The sequence below is a fragment of the Haliotis cracherodii genome, unplaced genomic scaffold (assembly GCF_022045235.1).
Source record: "Haliotis cracherodii isolate W230 unplaced genomic scaffold, xgHalCrac1.p SCAF_22, whole genome shotgun sequence".
Taxonomy (NCBI): domain Eukaryota; kingdom Metazoa; phylum Mollusca; class Gastropoda; order Lepetellida; family Haliotidae; genus Haliotis; species Haliotis cracherodii.
In genome coordinates this window covers 6,803,160-6,820,201 of record NW_027266278.1, presented here as the reverse complement: position 1 = coordinate 6,820,201, position 17,042 = coordinate 6,803,160, and the positions used below count along the sequence as shown (strand labels likewise).

Sequence of the window (17,042 nt, the reverse complement as noted above, 5' to 3'; positions counted from 1 at the left end):
AATAATAAGTCAACTGAATAGCATTACATGTACTTGTTTGTGTTAAATCTGACTAAACAACATGGCGTGGCTAAACGGAATAATCTTAAATCAAGAATGTCTTACACGAAGCTGAACCTGGGTGGAATCAATATTTATATATTACATTGCTATAATGTTGATTTATGACTATGTTTTCAGACCTTGTATTACGACTCTGCCCTTGGGACTATGCACACCATTCAGGTGGAGGAAAAGTTACAGGTCATGCATAAGACTGCAGAAGGGTGAGGATGTTGAATATTTCTTGATGTTGATGTCATCATATTTATTTACCCCCCTCATTTAAAGTGCAAGGGTGGAGGTTGGGGTGGTGGTGGTGGTGGAGGAAGGGGGCAGTCCGCTATGCAGAGTTGCGTCTCTTCGTCATGCCACGTGATCGTGGGTTCGAATCCTGGTTTGCCAAGACTGTGTGTCTAGGTCCGTCAGCACCATAACTGTGCTCGTGGGCTGCACTATAGTGGTAAACGTCTAGTATTTGCATAAATTCCAGCTTTCCACCCACATCAATCTGAGACGCTATGATATAACTGAAATACTGTGCACAACGCGTTGTTATCATAAACCCTAATAAAATGACCTTCATTTATCAATAATATAGTAAGTGGCTTGTGTGTAACGCCACTTTGAAAGCATTTCAGTTGTATATCATATCATTTAATGTGATTGCAAGTATCAGTTTGGTAAGCTTCACGATCACGGGTGTGGTGCTCATAGACATGTCCCTATATCCTAGAGCAAGGGTAATTGTAATGTCAACATTTTAACACTGGCGGAACGCAAATAACAATGGCTTTGTGAAACGGGGTTCTGGCTGATTGTGTATCATCATCATCATCATCATCATCATCATCATCATCATCTTCCTCAACATCAGTTTTAATCACATGACCATCACCATACTCACTCTTAATAATTTAGTTAATGGGTTGAGTGTAACGCCGCTTTGAAGGTATTTCAGTTAAATATCCTATGATTTGAGATTAATGTGAGATAGTGACACCTTGATAAACCCTACAATCTCGGGTGTGGTGTTCATGGACATGTCCCTCACGGACTCAATACGTTTTGCAACTTCAATATAAGATGAAGTCGCAGAATATCTTTTGCACTTCTTTTTTTCAATGTTATCTCCACTCACCTCGATACACTTGTTCCATTTGTCCTTCAAGCTTTTAATACTACTTTTAGAGAAATCTGCAGATTGGCCCTCCAACCACGCCTCTGTGGCAGTCTTTATGTCCTCGTCATCCTCGAAGCGTCTTCCAGGTGGGGCAGGTTTCTTTCGCCGGAACAGGGAATAGTCACTAGGGAATATGTCTGGGCTGTACAGTTAAATCACCCACCCTACAGCCCCGACTTATTCCCCAATGACTACTTCGTGTTCCGGCAAATGAAATCTGCCCTATGTGCACCTGGTCTGGTGGTTGTGCAGTTGTCCATTCAGGAGATAAACATACTGTATTTCAACGTAGAGCTAGGTCACCTGAACTAAACTGAATGAGCACCACACTCAAATTGATTGCAATAGTACGCCAACCACTATACCTATTTAGTACCGTTGATAACTATGTACATGTCTCATTATTAACCAATATACCTATGCTTATTTCTTATATTTAACCAGATACAACCCATATGAAAACAGTCGCCCTGTGAAGGCGGTCAACAACTTCACGGAAATAAGTAAGCATTATCTTGTAACGATAGACCCTTACGGGGGTAAAATATATTACGGTCGCTTCTACGAATGTCCATACCATCTGTTTGGATGACTGCATAATCAACTTTAAGCTGTTTACTTCAACAGTGATTCTGTGAGTTTAACGGGACAGATGTACATTTGCACGACATTTTTTTATAGACTAACACAGTGCCAAATTCAGCCAAAAGTCAATCAACTTGTAGGAACTATATTTACCATTAAATGAACGCATTCAGTAAATTCATACGCGATCCAGACACTTACGCTGACGAATGAAAAATATTTTACTGAATCATCTGATAACATGCTATCAAGAAAATAGAATTGATTGACTAATTTGCGGCAAACAAACCTGAACAATTTTCTCTTTTAGGGCACTTGAACTGTTTAATCACGATTCGAGAAATTGATGTTTCCGTTTTAAGAAGAAGAGTGTTTTGAAACCGTAACACATAAAAGTCTAACTGAGTACTGTCTCCAGACTACCCCGAGATGTCAGCTCAAGGCACCGGAAAGATGGTGTTCCTCAGCAGACACAAGGCCGTCAGTATTCCCAGCAGACCAAAGACAGACATCACGAGGGCGTCCATTCATATCAAAGAGGTAACAAGTTTAGCTTTAACAAAATGTTGTATACTTTATTAATTTGAATTATCCAGTGCAATTCCATTAATAAAGCGACAAAACCCTTTCCATATCCGATAGAAATCTCTGCATAAAGCAGAGTCGATAGTGCGATTCCGACAAAATCATTTGGTATGACGGCCCGATGTATGTTGAGATATTCTACATATACAAGTGTGAATGGGCCCGTACTCCTGATCAACTGTTTACTGGTGATTTACATCCTCTGCTATTTGTACCCTACTAATATCTACATTCATAGTCAATCTAATGCAAGAAACATTTTTATTCAGGTGTTAAACTTTTAGGAAGAACATGAACATGTCTTTTCGCATACAACACATACATTCCTGAAAATAAAAACGTATGATTAAATCAAAAGTCTTCAAGTCAGAGCTGATTAACCAATTTCCTTCATCATGTAATCTTGTTTCTAAAGAGTTAGAGAAAGGAATGAGGCAGCATATATGTAAAGAATCAATGCTTTTTTTATATGAAGAGTAACTCTGTTGCGATAAACTTTAAAGCAATTAGTTACCTTGGGTTATAAACTATACTGACCCCAAAAAGGTTAGGGATCCTGAATATTCTGGGGGATCATTTTTGCAGTGAAGAATGCATAAAATATATCTCCCAAGCCAGTGATGATCACTTACTATTGTGTTAAGTATATATCATGCTAACGCTTTTGTCAATCGGTCAACAGACCGGATAGACAATGAACCAATCAAACATGAGTAAACAAAACTTATGTATGTATTTTATAGAGAAAACGTATTGGACAATGAATTAAAAATGTACCTACTCGTACTGCAACGCAGCATCCTGAACATCATCCTGTACGTTGGTTTTCCAGGTGAAGCGCAAGAAGCCAGCAATCGATGTGAAGGAACACCTGCAATATGTGAAGGGGAACCTCACGTGCATGCGAAACGAGCCGGAAAAAGGTACAGTGACGTGTATATATGTCTCGGGGTCTTTACAATGTGCAAATCCATGGAACACTGCTGTGTAACATTCAAGGCTATACGGACATGCAAATACAAGCTTCTAAATCATAGAGTTGATCCAATTGTAATAGATTGCACGTAACCACGACCGTCTTTTTCATAGGTGTTTTTCAAGAAATGAACGACGAGTGGAAGTTGTTTATCGTACAATAAAACACTGCAGGGAGAATAAACCATGAGGGGCGCCGCCCAGACTGGTCTATTCTCCCTGCAGTATTTTATTTTATCATCCCAAACTGGCTCCCACAGGAGATATCGCTTGGATGAGATCAAGCGATATCTACACTGTAGATATCGCTGCAATGAAATTACATCACAATGCTTTGCAGACCATTGTGACGTCACTGGTTACCATGACGTCACTGGTTACCATGACGTCACAATCAAATGACATCACTAATGGCTCTGCTACTGAAGCTGTTAGCAGTACTTTTTACACTGAAGACACTGCTAATTACTGTCTACAAATTGAAAAAGTTGAAAGAATGATGTTGAATGATAAATAAAATCTCACCCTCGTGTCTTTTGATATCAAATATATCAACACTCGTTGATAAAAGTGGCAAAAATCCTCGGCAAGCCTCGGAATTTTTCCACTTTTATCAACTCGTGTTGATATATTTGATATCGAAAGACACTCGGGTGAGATTCTCTATGTCTCATCTCTCCCGCTTTTGGATGCGATTGTTCGGTCATCGCATTTATCTGCGTGGCAAACCTACATCTATGGGCAACAACTCACTAGACACTCCTTCTAAAAAAATATCGTCGTCCAATATACAACTTCATCAAGTTTCGAGCACATGTTCGAATCTCCAGAAATGACGTCCTGATAGAACAATATTTTATCTTGAAATAAACCACACCTCCCTCTTCATTGTTTTTTTGCGATTAGAGATATCTTATATTTTGCAATAAAAGGAGAATGTAGATTATTTAAAATGTGTTTTTTTCAGGTTCGAAGAAGTTGGACAAATGCTTCACACAACTTGTATCTGTTCTCCAAGACTTACCTGACCAGCAGTTGGTTCTCCTTGCTGAACAGTACCTGGCGGATAGGCCTTGGTGAATAGACCCTTAAAGTACTTGCTGGGCAGAAATTGAAACAGTTTGGTGGAAATGACATTATATAGACCAATATTGTATGTGACGTCAGTTACGAAAGCAATGGTAAAAGGAATCTTCTGCGAACATGTATGCATACATATTTCGTAATTTACATAATGCATTCTTTCAAATTATTTTCTTATTAAAACTGACTGGAAAACGAAGTTTATCATTTATCATCGAAAAATGCATTTTTTCTTCTCATATAAATCTCAAATAAATGGTATTCGTAAACTCTATCAAACCTGAATGACATCATCTACCACATTATTCTCCTTTTGTACACTTGATGTACAATGCAGGTCCTTTTGAATACCAGTAAATATCCCCGTCGCCCTATTTAAGATACGAGTTCGACAGAAATGGCTGGTTGCTATGGTGCGAAAAAGCAATATGATGATCAACCTCAGCGAAGATCAATTATCGTTATCCGTGTAGCTTACATATTTTCCCCTGATGTGGTGCCTAGTCTAGCACACTGGAGTAGAAGTAAACCCTTAGGCTTACGAGGATACCCTCCATCTATTTCAGGCTGACCAAGACCTTCAAGGACCAGAACCATATGTTTGATGCTATCGCCAGTCTGACCACAGACCTGTCTCAGCAACTCCTGCTAGACCTTGTCCTCAACAGATCCAGTCCTGACTCCTCCCTGGTGAAGAGACTCATGTTCCACATCATCTCACTTGATGGACCACCGATAGAGGTAAGTGGAAATATGTGTGATATTACAGTTATAAGCTCATGTTGTACGTTATCTCACTTGCTGAACCGCTGAAAGACGAAAGTATAAACATATGTGGTATAGTTACAAGCTTATGTTGGACACTTGACCATCGATAGACGTAAATGTATATATGTGTGATATTACACTTAAATATCATGTTCCCCTTACAATGCCATATCTGCAGCGTTAAAACCGTGTCCTTTAGTCAGGATTGAACAGAGGAGCGCCGACTGTGGTGTGTAAATGTGCAGACGAATTTGCTATAGCAATTTTTCCTTTAGTTATACTCGATGTTACATGAAGTCTGAAGTCTCCACAAATCAAGTAACTGTTATTCTTCGCAAGAATGCTGATCCAGCAAGTGTTATTAACTTTGGTAGCGGCGAATTAGGCTTCTTTGGCCAGTTATATTGTTAATTCACTGAGTGTCAACTTAACGTGCGAAAAAGTCCAAAGGAAACTGAAATGATGCGGTTTGAAATTATATCTACGATTATTCGGGTATTTTTTTACATTTTGTACAGAATATCATCACGAAACTGAAGAGCCTGTGTTTTGAGCGCGAGAAGGCACCCGTGGCTTTACAGGGAAGAGAAACATATCACAGAATGGTGCTGGCATTGGGTGTGGTTGCTAGGCGACTGTTCGACACTGGGAGGAAGGAGGAAGCGGTTGAAATTGTCCTGAAGCTGGAGGGCTGGCTCGGATTGCACGGTGAGCACAAGGGTTTGATCTAGTGCACATGAACAGATACTAACGTGAATGCAAAACCAGAACTTGGTTTCATGAATTACCACTGAAATTGCAAGGAATAATTCACACATCTAGCGTGTTGTTAAAGGGGCACTGATCTAACGCAATTCCCCGGGACTGGTTGTTGCCTTTGTTATTGTTTTTTCCCAGTGAGTACCCGGATGTATAGCAGAAATCTAGACTAGTTCGCGACCTCTGCTGCGCCATTCGTAAGCGCATTAGTCACTTTTATGGGTAGTAATAAGGGCGTATGGTCACATTGATCAACAAAATGAAATACAGTTTTCGAGAAAATAAGGTATTGTAGGTATCTTTGTGGGTAGCATCGGTAATGGTGACGAAGTTTTGATAAGTCACTTGCTTGGTAATTTTGCGATTTTCGTTTACACTATTTTTACTTGCAACAGCAAGTAAATATTTCACCTGAGCATTCCTTTTTTTATAGTGTGTATATTTTTTTACTGTCAAATGTGTAACAAATTTATTAAACGTCTAAATATTCAGTTATTTTACAAAGTGACTGAAAAACATTTCCATCTGTATTATTATGATAACGAATTCCAAACATTTTGATGTTTAATGTCATCACCAAGAGTCTGAAAATGTTACGTTGAAAAGTACATTTCTATGTTGTTTGGCTTCTAATCCTACATAATAATCTATTGTGATGTTTGTAGGCCCTTTTGATCTCTTAATCAATCTGGACAGATTTTTTGTTCAAAATGACTGAAATATTTACACATTTTATAAATTGCCTGAGAGAATCACATTTTACAAATTGTCGGTAATATATACACGCTTACAAAGGAAAAGACTTGTGAAAACAACGTCTATTGCGCATTGAAGAATTTCCCAACCAAGACGTAGAGAAACAAGAACGAATCGGTTCAAATGTAGGAAAACAAAATGCAAATATCATAATTACAACCTACCAAATTTATGTGTATAAATTTTAGGCAGCTTCCTTGTTCGAGGAATGTATCCGTGAATATCCACACAAAGGAACAATATCCCACTCGTCTGCAGCTGTACAAAGAAACTTATTCGATGTCACGTGTCTCAGTAACAATCAAATATTTTAAAAGATATATATCGTTTCGGGATATTATAACCCGTGTTCGTTTCTCAACTGATCACTTGGATTGTTTCAGGTGTTTTACATAGGTGTCAAGTCTCAATGGTCGGCTGAGAAAGCCCACGGGACAACTATTTTCATAACGTCCACGGTTCCTAAAAAATCCATTGAGTGATAGATAACAATGATCAATCAATCAACGTATTATCAGTTAATCCTTTGAACAAAGTATTTTGTTTTTACATCGGCACTTCACGCCATGATATGAGTGTATTCCCTTTGGTTTAGTTAACCTAGACATGTAAACACTCACTCTTGACATATCCACTGTGCAAGATAACAGTGATTAATCAATCAACGTATTTTCTGTTAATCCTTTGATGACTAGGAACGATCCGTTGATTTACAAAAAAAAGTAAATCAACTGATCATTCATCTCTTGCTGGGCTGCCACGTGCATATTACATAACACACATTTCACCTCTCTTCAAACCTGGATTTAGATTGAATAATTACCCCAGACACAATAAATGCCAAATGGGAACCTTTGTCAGGTAATCTAAGTGGTGCTACCACTAATTGTACCTGTAATAAATTCATTAACTGAGCATCAAGTGAATGACGACAAATACACAAGTGTAGGGTTATACGAGAAAACGTGGATGACCAGAAGGGAGTAGTAATCGTATTATCGACGCAAGCCGAAATCCGTAAATGCTTTGACTGCATGGATACTTTTTTTTAGTATAAACTATAACCATCTGGGGTATTTCCAAATGACGACATCGGCTGAGCTCCGCTGTTCTTTTTGTCTGTTTGTTTAGGCTGAAGGAATTAATTAAGATGCACCCTTTGTCGAAATCTTTATAGATCACAGTTAACCAATCAGTGTTTATGCAAAAATGCGTAAAACAAAAAGTTTATTGAGCTGTCCTTGCAGACGGTAGCCCAGTCTCTGGTCACGCTCAGTTGCGTTACGTATCATCCGGGTACTCACGGGGGAAAAAACAATAACAAAGGCAACAACCAGTCCGGGGAATTGCGTTAGATCAGTGTCCCTTTAAGTCGCATTACTGGAGATGGTTACCATATTAAACCCACGAGCAGTCGTGTCGTGAGAGTGTCACAAGTTAGCTAAGTACTATTTAACAGGACGAAATCTGGTATTTTAACCATTAGACATTGCCACATTATTAAAATTATGAAAGTGAGTCAGCAGACAATTAACAGGTTGTTTTGTTAAAAGAACAATTACAAGCCTTCTTCGAGGCAAGTCTATACATGACAATGTATAAGTGTTGAGCCGCAGGCAAACAAGCTTCTTTATGTACTCCCTAAAAGTGCTTTCCGGCCAGAATAGGTTCCTATGATTGTGGTAAGACATATAAGACATGTCATCGTTGGCTCTGTGGCTCTGTCGAATGTGCTGTGTCGTACCCGATGGCTTGGACCTTTGCCTATTCTAGTCATAGGTTGTCAGTGACTGAGTCAACCGACTGACTTAGCATGAATATTACTGACTGTAGCTCTAAAAAACATTCAAGAACTTTCAGTGGGATCATGAACCGGTTGTCGATTACTTATCTGTACTTCTGTTCCAGATCCATGGCTGTTCCGCCAAAATCGGTCCACCATGACAGAACGTGAAGTCCTTGATGACGACCGCTGGAGAGTTATCTTGCTGGGATCTCTGGGTAATGCCGGTCTCGACCAATCATTTGAGATGATTGTGTCACATGTCAACACCACCAACTCTCAGTGGGTGAAGCGAGCTGGGATACACGCCATGAGGAAGTACCGACACGAAGGGGTATTGAAAATCATTTCTAACTTTCAAAAAATACTTCAAATGATTTACAAAGTTGAGACAGTACACTTTCAATAGCGAGTATTTTCTGTAAGTAGAATCTTTAATTATATTGTCTGACCATGCCAAATGACAATCTTACACCTTCAACATTTGTTCCATTCGATCGATGCTCGAACTTAGGATACAAAGTTTGCACTTTATTTTGGCAACAAATATCGACAGGCATGGTTAAGTCTCTCAGCAATGTCGAGCACGACCTCAAATGGGCATGCGATATATATCCCCTGTTGCAGGCAGCACATCTGATGTTAAAGAGAGTTATGCATGTATGAATGATACATCACTTGTTGCAGGCAGTACGTCTGATGTTGAAGGCAGTTATGTATGTATGCATGATATATCATCTGTTGCAGGCAGCACATCTGATGTTGAAGACAGCCCTGTACGATGACGACGAGAAGGTCCGATATGAAGCTCTGCTACAATTCCAGGCCCACCCAAAGGCTGCGATAGTCGCTCCCATGTACAGTCAAGAAGGGTGAATGTTGAATGAGTTTGTGTGATAAAAGAATTAATGCAGAAACCTTTTACGTGGCCCCAAAGCTAGTAGCTCATGGTGTACCAGCATGTATGAATATTATCTTGCTCAGTATTTCACTGGGGCGCTGGGAAGCTCTGTGGCTAATTACTCTTCTTCCAGACTCTCCACGAAAAGCGTCACAAAAGTTTACTCTCTTACTCACTCACTCATTTCTGTGTACCTCTGGCTTCTTAATTGGGGTGGCAGTGATCACCTGGTTATCACGCTATTTACTTTACAGTTACATCCTTTAGCCACGTTAAAATCCACTTGTGGATAATGAGACTTGGTCTGCAACGAGCCCCATACCCGTGTACGTTGGTAGCACCTTTGACTTTGAGTTTTTCTTTCACATTGAACTGATTTTACACAACTGAAAAACTGTTGAAAATACAATCCACTGACACATTACAGTCCCATGAATGGATCCACTCTTGACCTGACATATACATCCATTTCAGAGCCATAAATGGATCTTTCTTTCACGTGGATCCCCGCTATGTTGGCAAGCGGGACATTGAAGTACACGACAGACACAAAAGGGGATTCTTTGATGAGAAGAAAGAATTCATACTGGCTTCACCAAGTGTAGACTGGAAGAAGATGCTTGGGTCAACAACCATTGGAGCGTCCTTTGGATTGATTATTAACAACGCTTTAGACTTCAAAATAGGTATGCTAGTGTCAATGCCATACATGTATATACCCTAATATCGTATCCACATTTTTCATGATAAGACGGCTAATATAATAAATATTCATTATTTACGTAATTCAGATTCCAATGTAGACGTTATAAAACAACATTGTTGACGTAAGTTGTTATGTCAGGTTGATATCTGAAAACATATGGCGAATACCAAACCCAATTAATGTTGAAGCAATCCAAATCGAAGTGAAAGCAATCCAATTTTGAAAGCAATTCGTAATTCCTACTTTTGAAGGATTCTTTGGAACGGGGGTTATTTGACATGCATTTTTTAAATATTATTTGTCTCTATATATTCTGTATACTGTATCTGACAGTTTGGAATAAACGTTTAATATTCTTCAAAGCTTGAAAAGAATGCAATTCCTTCCTGTGCTATTGCATATGATCACTGCATGTTACAGCGCCTCTGAGCGGACACATGCGAGTGAACATCCACGATGAAGCTTTCGCCCGCATCCACCTTGGCTTCATGGACAGGAACATAGAATTCTTTATGGCGAGGATCTGCTTCAAGGGAGGAGCGTCTTACAACCTCAACATGCTGCAGGTGACCTCACAATGCAACCTGTTGAATCGCACTTTTGTGGGGTCGAGTCTGTCTCAGCTGAACCACTGTCGGCGTTTATCTGTGACATTTGAGATACGTTAGATCCCAATGCTCCCAAAAGGTTTAAACCATCCCACTTTGCCACTTAGCTCTTTAGGAATACCACCAGTTGTCTCTCCCCAACCAGCACCCCTCCCTACCCACACTACTATCTTTAAACTTTTCCAATATTGTTTCCAACGTCTAGCGTTCTATTATATGTCTACGCTCAGTCGTATTTTTGGTCAAGACGTTTGATGCTCTACAGTGTAACAGGAAGAAATAGTCATAGTCAAAATGCCAACAAGATTAATATCACATCAGATAAAATCTGAAAACATTTGAGAATATCTCTTGCAATAGTCTTTAGAATATTATATTGTTCCTTATGATTCGCAAAGATGTCTTGTTTAGGGTTTGCTTTAATTGTGCACTTCTACATGTCGTTGTCCATGTTGCAGGAGTACAGTGTGGACAACCTCAAGAAACTGGTTAAACTCTACGACGCTGTTAAAGGCGATGCTGCTGGCGCTCTAGGAAAAGGCCTAGATCTGTTCAAGAGCATCGTCAGTGGGGAGTTCTCTTTTAAAGACATGATAAAAGGTTTCAGGGTGGCACTGGAAGAGCTACCACATAAGGTGGAAGTTTTGAGTTCATTTAGCAAATTATCATTTAACCGATAGTATTGCGTTGTGATAAACCGATAGGAAAAAACTTATTAGCATCACTAGATCAAACGACACATGACAAGCTCTATACATCGATGCATATGATTAATATTACAATGTATGAAGGGGGAGGTTGCCTCTAGAATGTTATTTATAAGCGATCTCTGAAGTTACTTTAATGAGTGAAGTTTGTAAAGAATGCAATTATTTAGTAATTTTTTGTAACTCTTGTGTGCTTCCGAAGACAAAGGCTCTCACAACACATTTTTCATGCCTAATGTAGGATATTCATGATCCGGAGACATACTAATATTCTCTCTATGCATGATAATAATTGGAAATTCACTCCACACAGGAAAAAAACATGTCGTTGTTAGTAGACACGTGATGCCATCACTGATTATCAGTTATCCATTCATGTAATTGTCACGGTTATTTTGTCTTTTACGCCCAATGAATTCTGCTTCAGTGGATACTCCATACTGGTTATCATGTTTCATATTTAAAGTGAAATTATGTAAAGAAGTCATGACCAGTTTGATTACAAAATGATATACTTAGTCGTGTACCATTTCGTAAAGAAAATTGACTTTAATGGTTGATGAAGTACAGATTGAAAACAAAAACATGTGGATTTTAACCAGTATTTCATTGTTGGAAAGGAAGATGTACGTTATTCACACACGACTAATATTCTCTCTCTCCTTATTAGCAATTTAGATGTTCATGATGATTCAGGTTGTTAGTGTTGGGAAGAAGGCATCAGACGCTATGGAAGTCCTTGGCCAGCTGGATGAAAAAAAATTGCCTCCATTTGTTAAACCTGCCAGGAACCTTGTGTTGAAAATCACAAATCTTTACAAGGAACTCAAGTCATCAGTGCTCAGCTTTTACAATGTAAGTATACTGAACAACAAAAGTTCGTTTGACATTGAATACGATTTAATGCAAAGTTATGTTTTTTACCAAATCTGAAACAATTTCATTTTGCAACAGATAAAAGAATCCTGTAAGTGTTCAAATAGTTTAATTTGCTATACTGGCTTCAGAAATGGAGCATGTTTCGAAGTACCTGGAGTGTCTGTGGAACACGTGGTTGAATAATTGTGTAATGTGGTTGTTTTTCTGAGTGGTTGTTGTAAGCACGATTCTAAACAATGCATATGGAATCCCGTTAACGCACATGTTTTCATACCCATTCTTGGGTAGTGAAATGCATTGGGCTTGAATAAAAGTCAACTTTTGCATGGAATGCATGCTTTTCTGTAGCAGTTGCATTTTTGTGACTTGATTTCATACATGTACTACAATACTGAAAACCAAACTTTACTTGTTTTAAAAATACACTAAAATATTGGTGTCACAGGAACTTTTGTTGTTGAGTATAATTCCACAATTTTTTTGTTTTCTTAAAGACGTTGTTGTAATGCCACCCGAAATAATTCTAACTGAGCATTACTTCTGTAAATAATTTGTGGCATGATTGTATGAAAGTGCATTATATAAGGTAACTGGAGTCTCTACTATTACCCTCTACTATTTGGGTGTTAGTTGCGCAGGAAGCCCTTACTCCGCGTGCCTTGGGTACTATTATGTATTGATTCCCGAGGATTGGTCGTGGCTGTAGACAGTACTTCAGTTAAACCACGATGTATCAGTCTAATGTGGGAGAAACACCCAAAGCTTTTACATGCAATTCATGTAAAGTGTTCTCGTACTGAATCACAATCAAAACAAACCCACTACAGACGGATCTTGCCATGGCTTTAAGACGTAATTGAACTCATTTTAGATCCTTTGCACCTCGGGCCCCTCATGCCACCTGGTAGGCTGAGGATTTGTTGAACCGGAAAAAATGAAATCATTACAACATGTGTAAATAATGTTTCAGCAAGTTTGTTCTCAGAAAAAACAAAGGTTAACCTTTTTTATGTATGAATATGAACATCACTATGTTGCCCATTTCAGGAACTGATGGAGACAATGACGATAATAATACCCAGGGCAGGGAAGATGATCTATAAGGCTATCAGCTCTATCATTGATAGCTTTAGGACGTTCAACAATGACCCCAAACTGGCCATTTCTACTGTCGCTGGTAACGTTATCACGTGAGTACATCATCATGCGGTTACACCTAGTGCCATAGATTATTTTTCGTCAGGCAATGGTTTCACATATTGTTTGAATTTTGGGAAATGTAATAATTTGGGTGCATCTTGTATTTTTTCAGTATTGGCCTGGAAGTAACGAATCTGGTAAACGCCATTAACAAGACCACAGTACTTTCGACCAAAAGTAAGCGTTTTTGAATTGGTAAAATCGTTTTGGTAATGACAAGAATGAGTGAGTGAGTGACTATGGTTGTACGCCGAATTTAGCAATATTGCAGAAATATCACAGCGGGGGACACTAGAAATAGGCTTCACACGTTGTACTCATGTGGGGAATCGAACCCGGGTCCCATCGTTGTACCACATTTTGAAAACCACCACTGGCTGCCAGACCCGTCTACATGAGTACAACGGTAGACAACAACGTTATCGACGAGTTCCGACAGCAGAAGGCCATCACGACCATCCCCTTGGCCCACCAACCTGAACTCAACCTGCCTGAACACATCTGAGGTGCAGGATGCAGAAGCTGGACCAACCAGTAGCCAATCTACAGGAACTAGCACAAGCACTGTACAGAAGTAACAGAACAGAAGCACAGAAGAGCATCAGAAGTCACAGAACAGAAGTATAGAAGAGCATCAGAAGTCACAGAACAGAAGTACAGAAGAGCATCAGAAGTCACAGAACAGAAGTACAGAAGTGCATCAGAAGTCACAGAACAGAAGTACAGAAGTGCATCAGAAGTCACAGAACAGAAGTATAGAAGAGCATCAGAAGTCACAGAACAGAAGTACAGAAGAGCATCAGAAGTCACAGAACAGAAGTACAGAAGTGCATCAGAAGTCACAGAACAGAAGTACAGAAGAGCACCAGAAGTCACAGAACAGAAGTACAGAAGAGCATCAGAAGTCACAGAACAGAAGTACACAAGAGCATCAGAAGTCACACTGGGGACATGTGGAAGATGGTTGAGATTACCATCCACGCATGTGGCGGTTCTACATGCTATTGATAATCACGATGTTATAACGGAGCCGTAATGGTCATTTTTTAATTTTTGTCATTAAAAAACATAGTTAAATGTTCTGCAATATCATTAAAATCTCTTACTGAAATAACATAATCGTTGTCTTTCAATTACCCTTTTAACAAACAGCAAATGTTTTGGTTTCTATACCATATTCTTTGGGCCAACGAGTTGCAAAAAAATAGCAGGGATGGCTTAACATTATGCCAGGTGTATATTAACCCCAAAACATTTGACATGTCTCCGTATGTACTTATACCTTTTACTTGTATGTATAGCTGTTATGACTACCCTGGTCTAGAGTTTCTCCAAATTGATAAGCATCTACAAGCTGTATCACGTTTGGCTTTCCGCTGACATATAACTGACTAAGTATCCGTCATAGAGATCAATACTGCTTACACAAGGGTTAACGCTCTTTTTACCTGCTTCAACAGAAGACCCCCCTAAATGGATGAACCTGACTTCCAAGGCGATAGAGACACTGGTGGCAGGGTTTAAGGCAAAGAAGGCACTGCTGGAAGGTGGGGAGAAATGGATCAAGGAGGTTGTGAAGGGGGACCCTGTAGCGGAGTTTTCCAAGGGGAAGACTAACGCGGTGAGTGGCTCGACAGTTGTGTGTCGACTATAGTTAGATATTATCCTTCTGAAGGATGCTGGCATCACTCCAATGTATTTCTTGCATTATGGACTTGGCCCTCGGGGAATCGAGTGAAGAGCTTACTAAAAGATGAGGGGTCATCAGACTCTTTTACATGGCTCATTGTGCAACGTGGGACACGGGTAGCCTAGTCGTCTAAGGCGCTGCGATTCACTGTGCAGAGTTGCGTCCCTTGGGCACGCCAGAAACCTATGATCGTTGGTTCGAATCCCGGGTCACCCCGATTATGTTTCTAGGTTTGTCAGCACCATACCTGTGCTCGTTGGTTTCACCGAAGTGGTAAACGTCTGAGACATGCATCATTTCGGGCTTTCCTCCCACATTAAGCTGACACGCCGCGATATGACTGGAATACTGTTAAAAGCGGTGTTAAACCCAACTCACTCACTCACTCATTGTGCAACGGTGGCATGGGTCGTCACTCAGGTTTTGTTAGTCACTGATTTGTCTTGTCCAGACTGGATTATACCCAGGCCATTGAACACCAGCTGGACAACTGCTGACTGCAGCATAAAACAGTTTTCACTCATGCTTATGGACCGGGTTGATCTTAGACTGTCCCAGTGCATATAAATTTTGCGAAAGCCTGCTCAAAATCCATTGCATTATAAAATACTCCAAATGTAAGAAAAATGCATGAGTGTATGACAGACAGGAGTTTTGTGTCAGAAGTGGAACATGTGCTTTCTATCGGTTTTATAATCCTTCGTATAATAGAATGGTAGATCCCCTGAACCTAAATGTAGTCTATATATGCATGGATTGAACAGCACTGCTCAAATGTTGTAGACTGCAATGAGACAGGAAGTTGTGAATATGCTGAAGGACATTGTTGATGATGTCCTGGCTCCTCTTGAACCTCTGAAGAGACTGGGAGGGAAGTTCTTGGCTACTTTTCAAAAGGTGTTTGATCTCTTCAACAGCGTGAAAGAAGCATACAACACGCTGAAGGAAGGGTAAGGAGAGGCATACACGCAATAAACATGATTGTTGTTAAATAGTTATTTCGTTATCTGCATTACTTATTCATTTTATTACATAGTCAGGTGTTGTGGTATACATTTGAAATAAACCAACATGTGTTTTAACACAATCCGAAGAAGCACTTGTGTTGGGGACGCATTCTTGACTACTATTTCTTGATGTGGAACCCTTATTCAAAGTTCATTCATATATATGGTGGTCAGAGATTAAAAGGAAGTTAGGCATTTGGGGTATTTTACATTACCTTCTGTGACCTTCCTACTTATAGAATCTATTATGTTCATATTGTTTCAGATACCGTGCAGCCCGCTCTCTTATCGACCGTATCTTCGGCCCCAAGTGTCATAAGGAGTTCCCCCGCACCCTTCGACTTGCTGGGGGTGGATGTAATGGGCGTGGAAGCTATCCCTCCGAATTGAAAAGTGGAAAGGAATACGAGCATGGAGGAATAGATGTGACGATATCTCCTGGCAAGGAAGTGAGTAACATCTGGCGTTCAACGTCTTCCTCTCCTGTGCTAGCGTTAAGAGATAACGTTTTCTGTTCTTTGGTAATATTATATTTTAAATGATACACGTATGTCCACCCTTTTCCAACACTATGCAATAATTCCTCTGAAAAGAACATCAAACGAAAGAGGGTTCTCTTTTTTAAGAACGTAGGCAGTTCTTGTACTAAAGAACAACGGAATAAAACGTTATGCTTTGAGTGAAGAGTTGTCGGAGTTGACATGTGGTTTTATCGTTTGACTCGTCATGAACAAAAGCCAACTTCCTCGTGTAGCCTCTTTAAAATAGGTTCGGAGATGTTAGTTTTTTAACCTGCATTCATAAAAAATGATCCCGTTTAAAAACCTG

The 17,042-nt window shown here is 39.6% G+C and overlaps 1 protein-coding gene across 1 annotated transcript in view; it reads left to right on the top strand.

Annotated features, from left to right (window-relative positions):
• Positions 1-17,042, top strand: part of LOC139471507 (uncharacterized) — a 151,280-nt gene that overhangs the window by 23,785 nt on the left and 110,453 nt on the right. The window contains exons 7-24 of the mRNA XM_071253864.1: positions 181-266; positions 1,667-1,725; positions 2,226-2,347; positions 3,225-3,315; positions 4,335-4,443; positions 5,017-5,191; positions 5,737-5,926; positions 8,642-8,850; positions 9,264-9,388; positions 9,892-10,103; positions 10,544-10,689; positions 11,190-11,366; positions 12,135-12,293; positions 13,365-13,507; positions 13,630-13,694; positions 14,978-15,138; positions 15,991-16,157; positions 16,480-16,663. Of these exons, the coding sequence (XP_071109965.1) occupies positions 181-266; positions 1,667-1,725; positions 2,226-2,347; positions 3,225-3,315; positions 4,335-4,443; positions 5,017-5,191; positions 5,737-5,926; positions 8,642-8,850; positions 9,264-9,388; positions 9,892-10,103; positions 10,544-10,689; positions 11,190-11,366; positions 12,135-12,293; positions 13,365-13,507; positions 13,630-13,694; positions 14,978-15,138; positions 15,991-16,157; positions 16,480-16,663 (2,580 nt within the window). The remainder of the gene's footprint in view (positions 1-180; positions 267-1,666; positions 1,726-2,225; positions 2,348-3,224; positions 3,316-4,334; positions 4,444-5,016; positions 5,192-5,736; positions 5,927-8,641; positions 8,851-9,263; positions 9,389-9,891; positions 10,104-10,543; positions 10,690-11,189; positions 11,367-12,134; positions 12,294-13,364; positions 13,508-13,629; positions 13,695-14,977; positions 15,139-15,990; positions 16,158-16,479; positions 16,664-17,042) is intronic.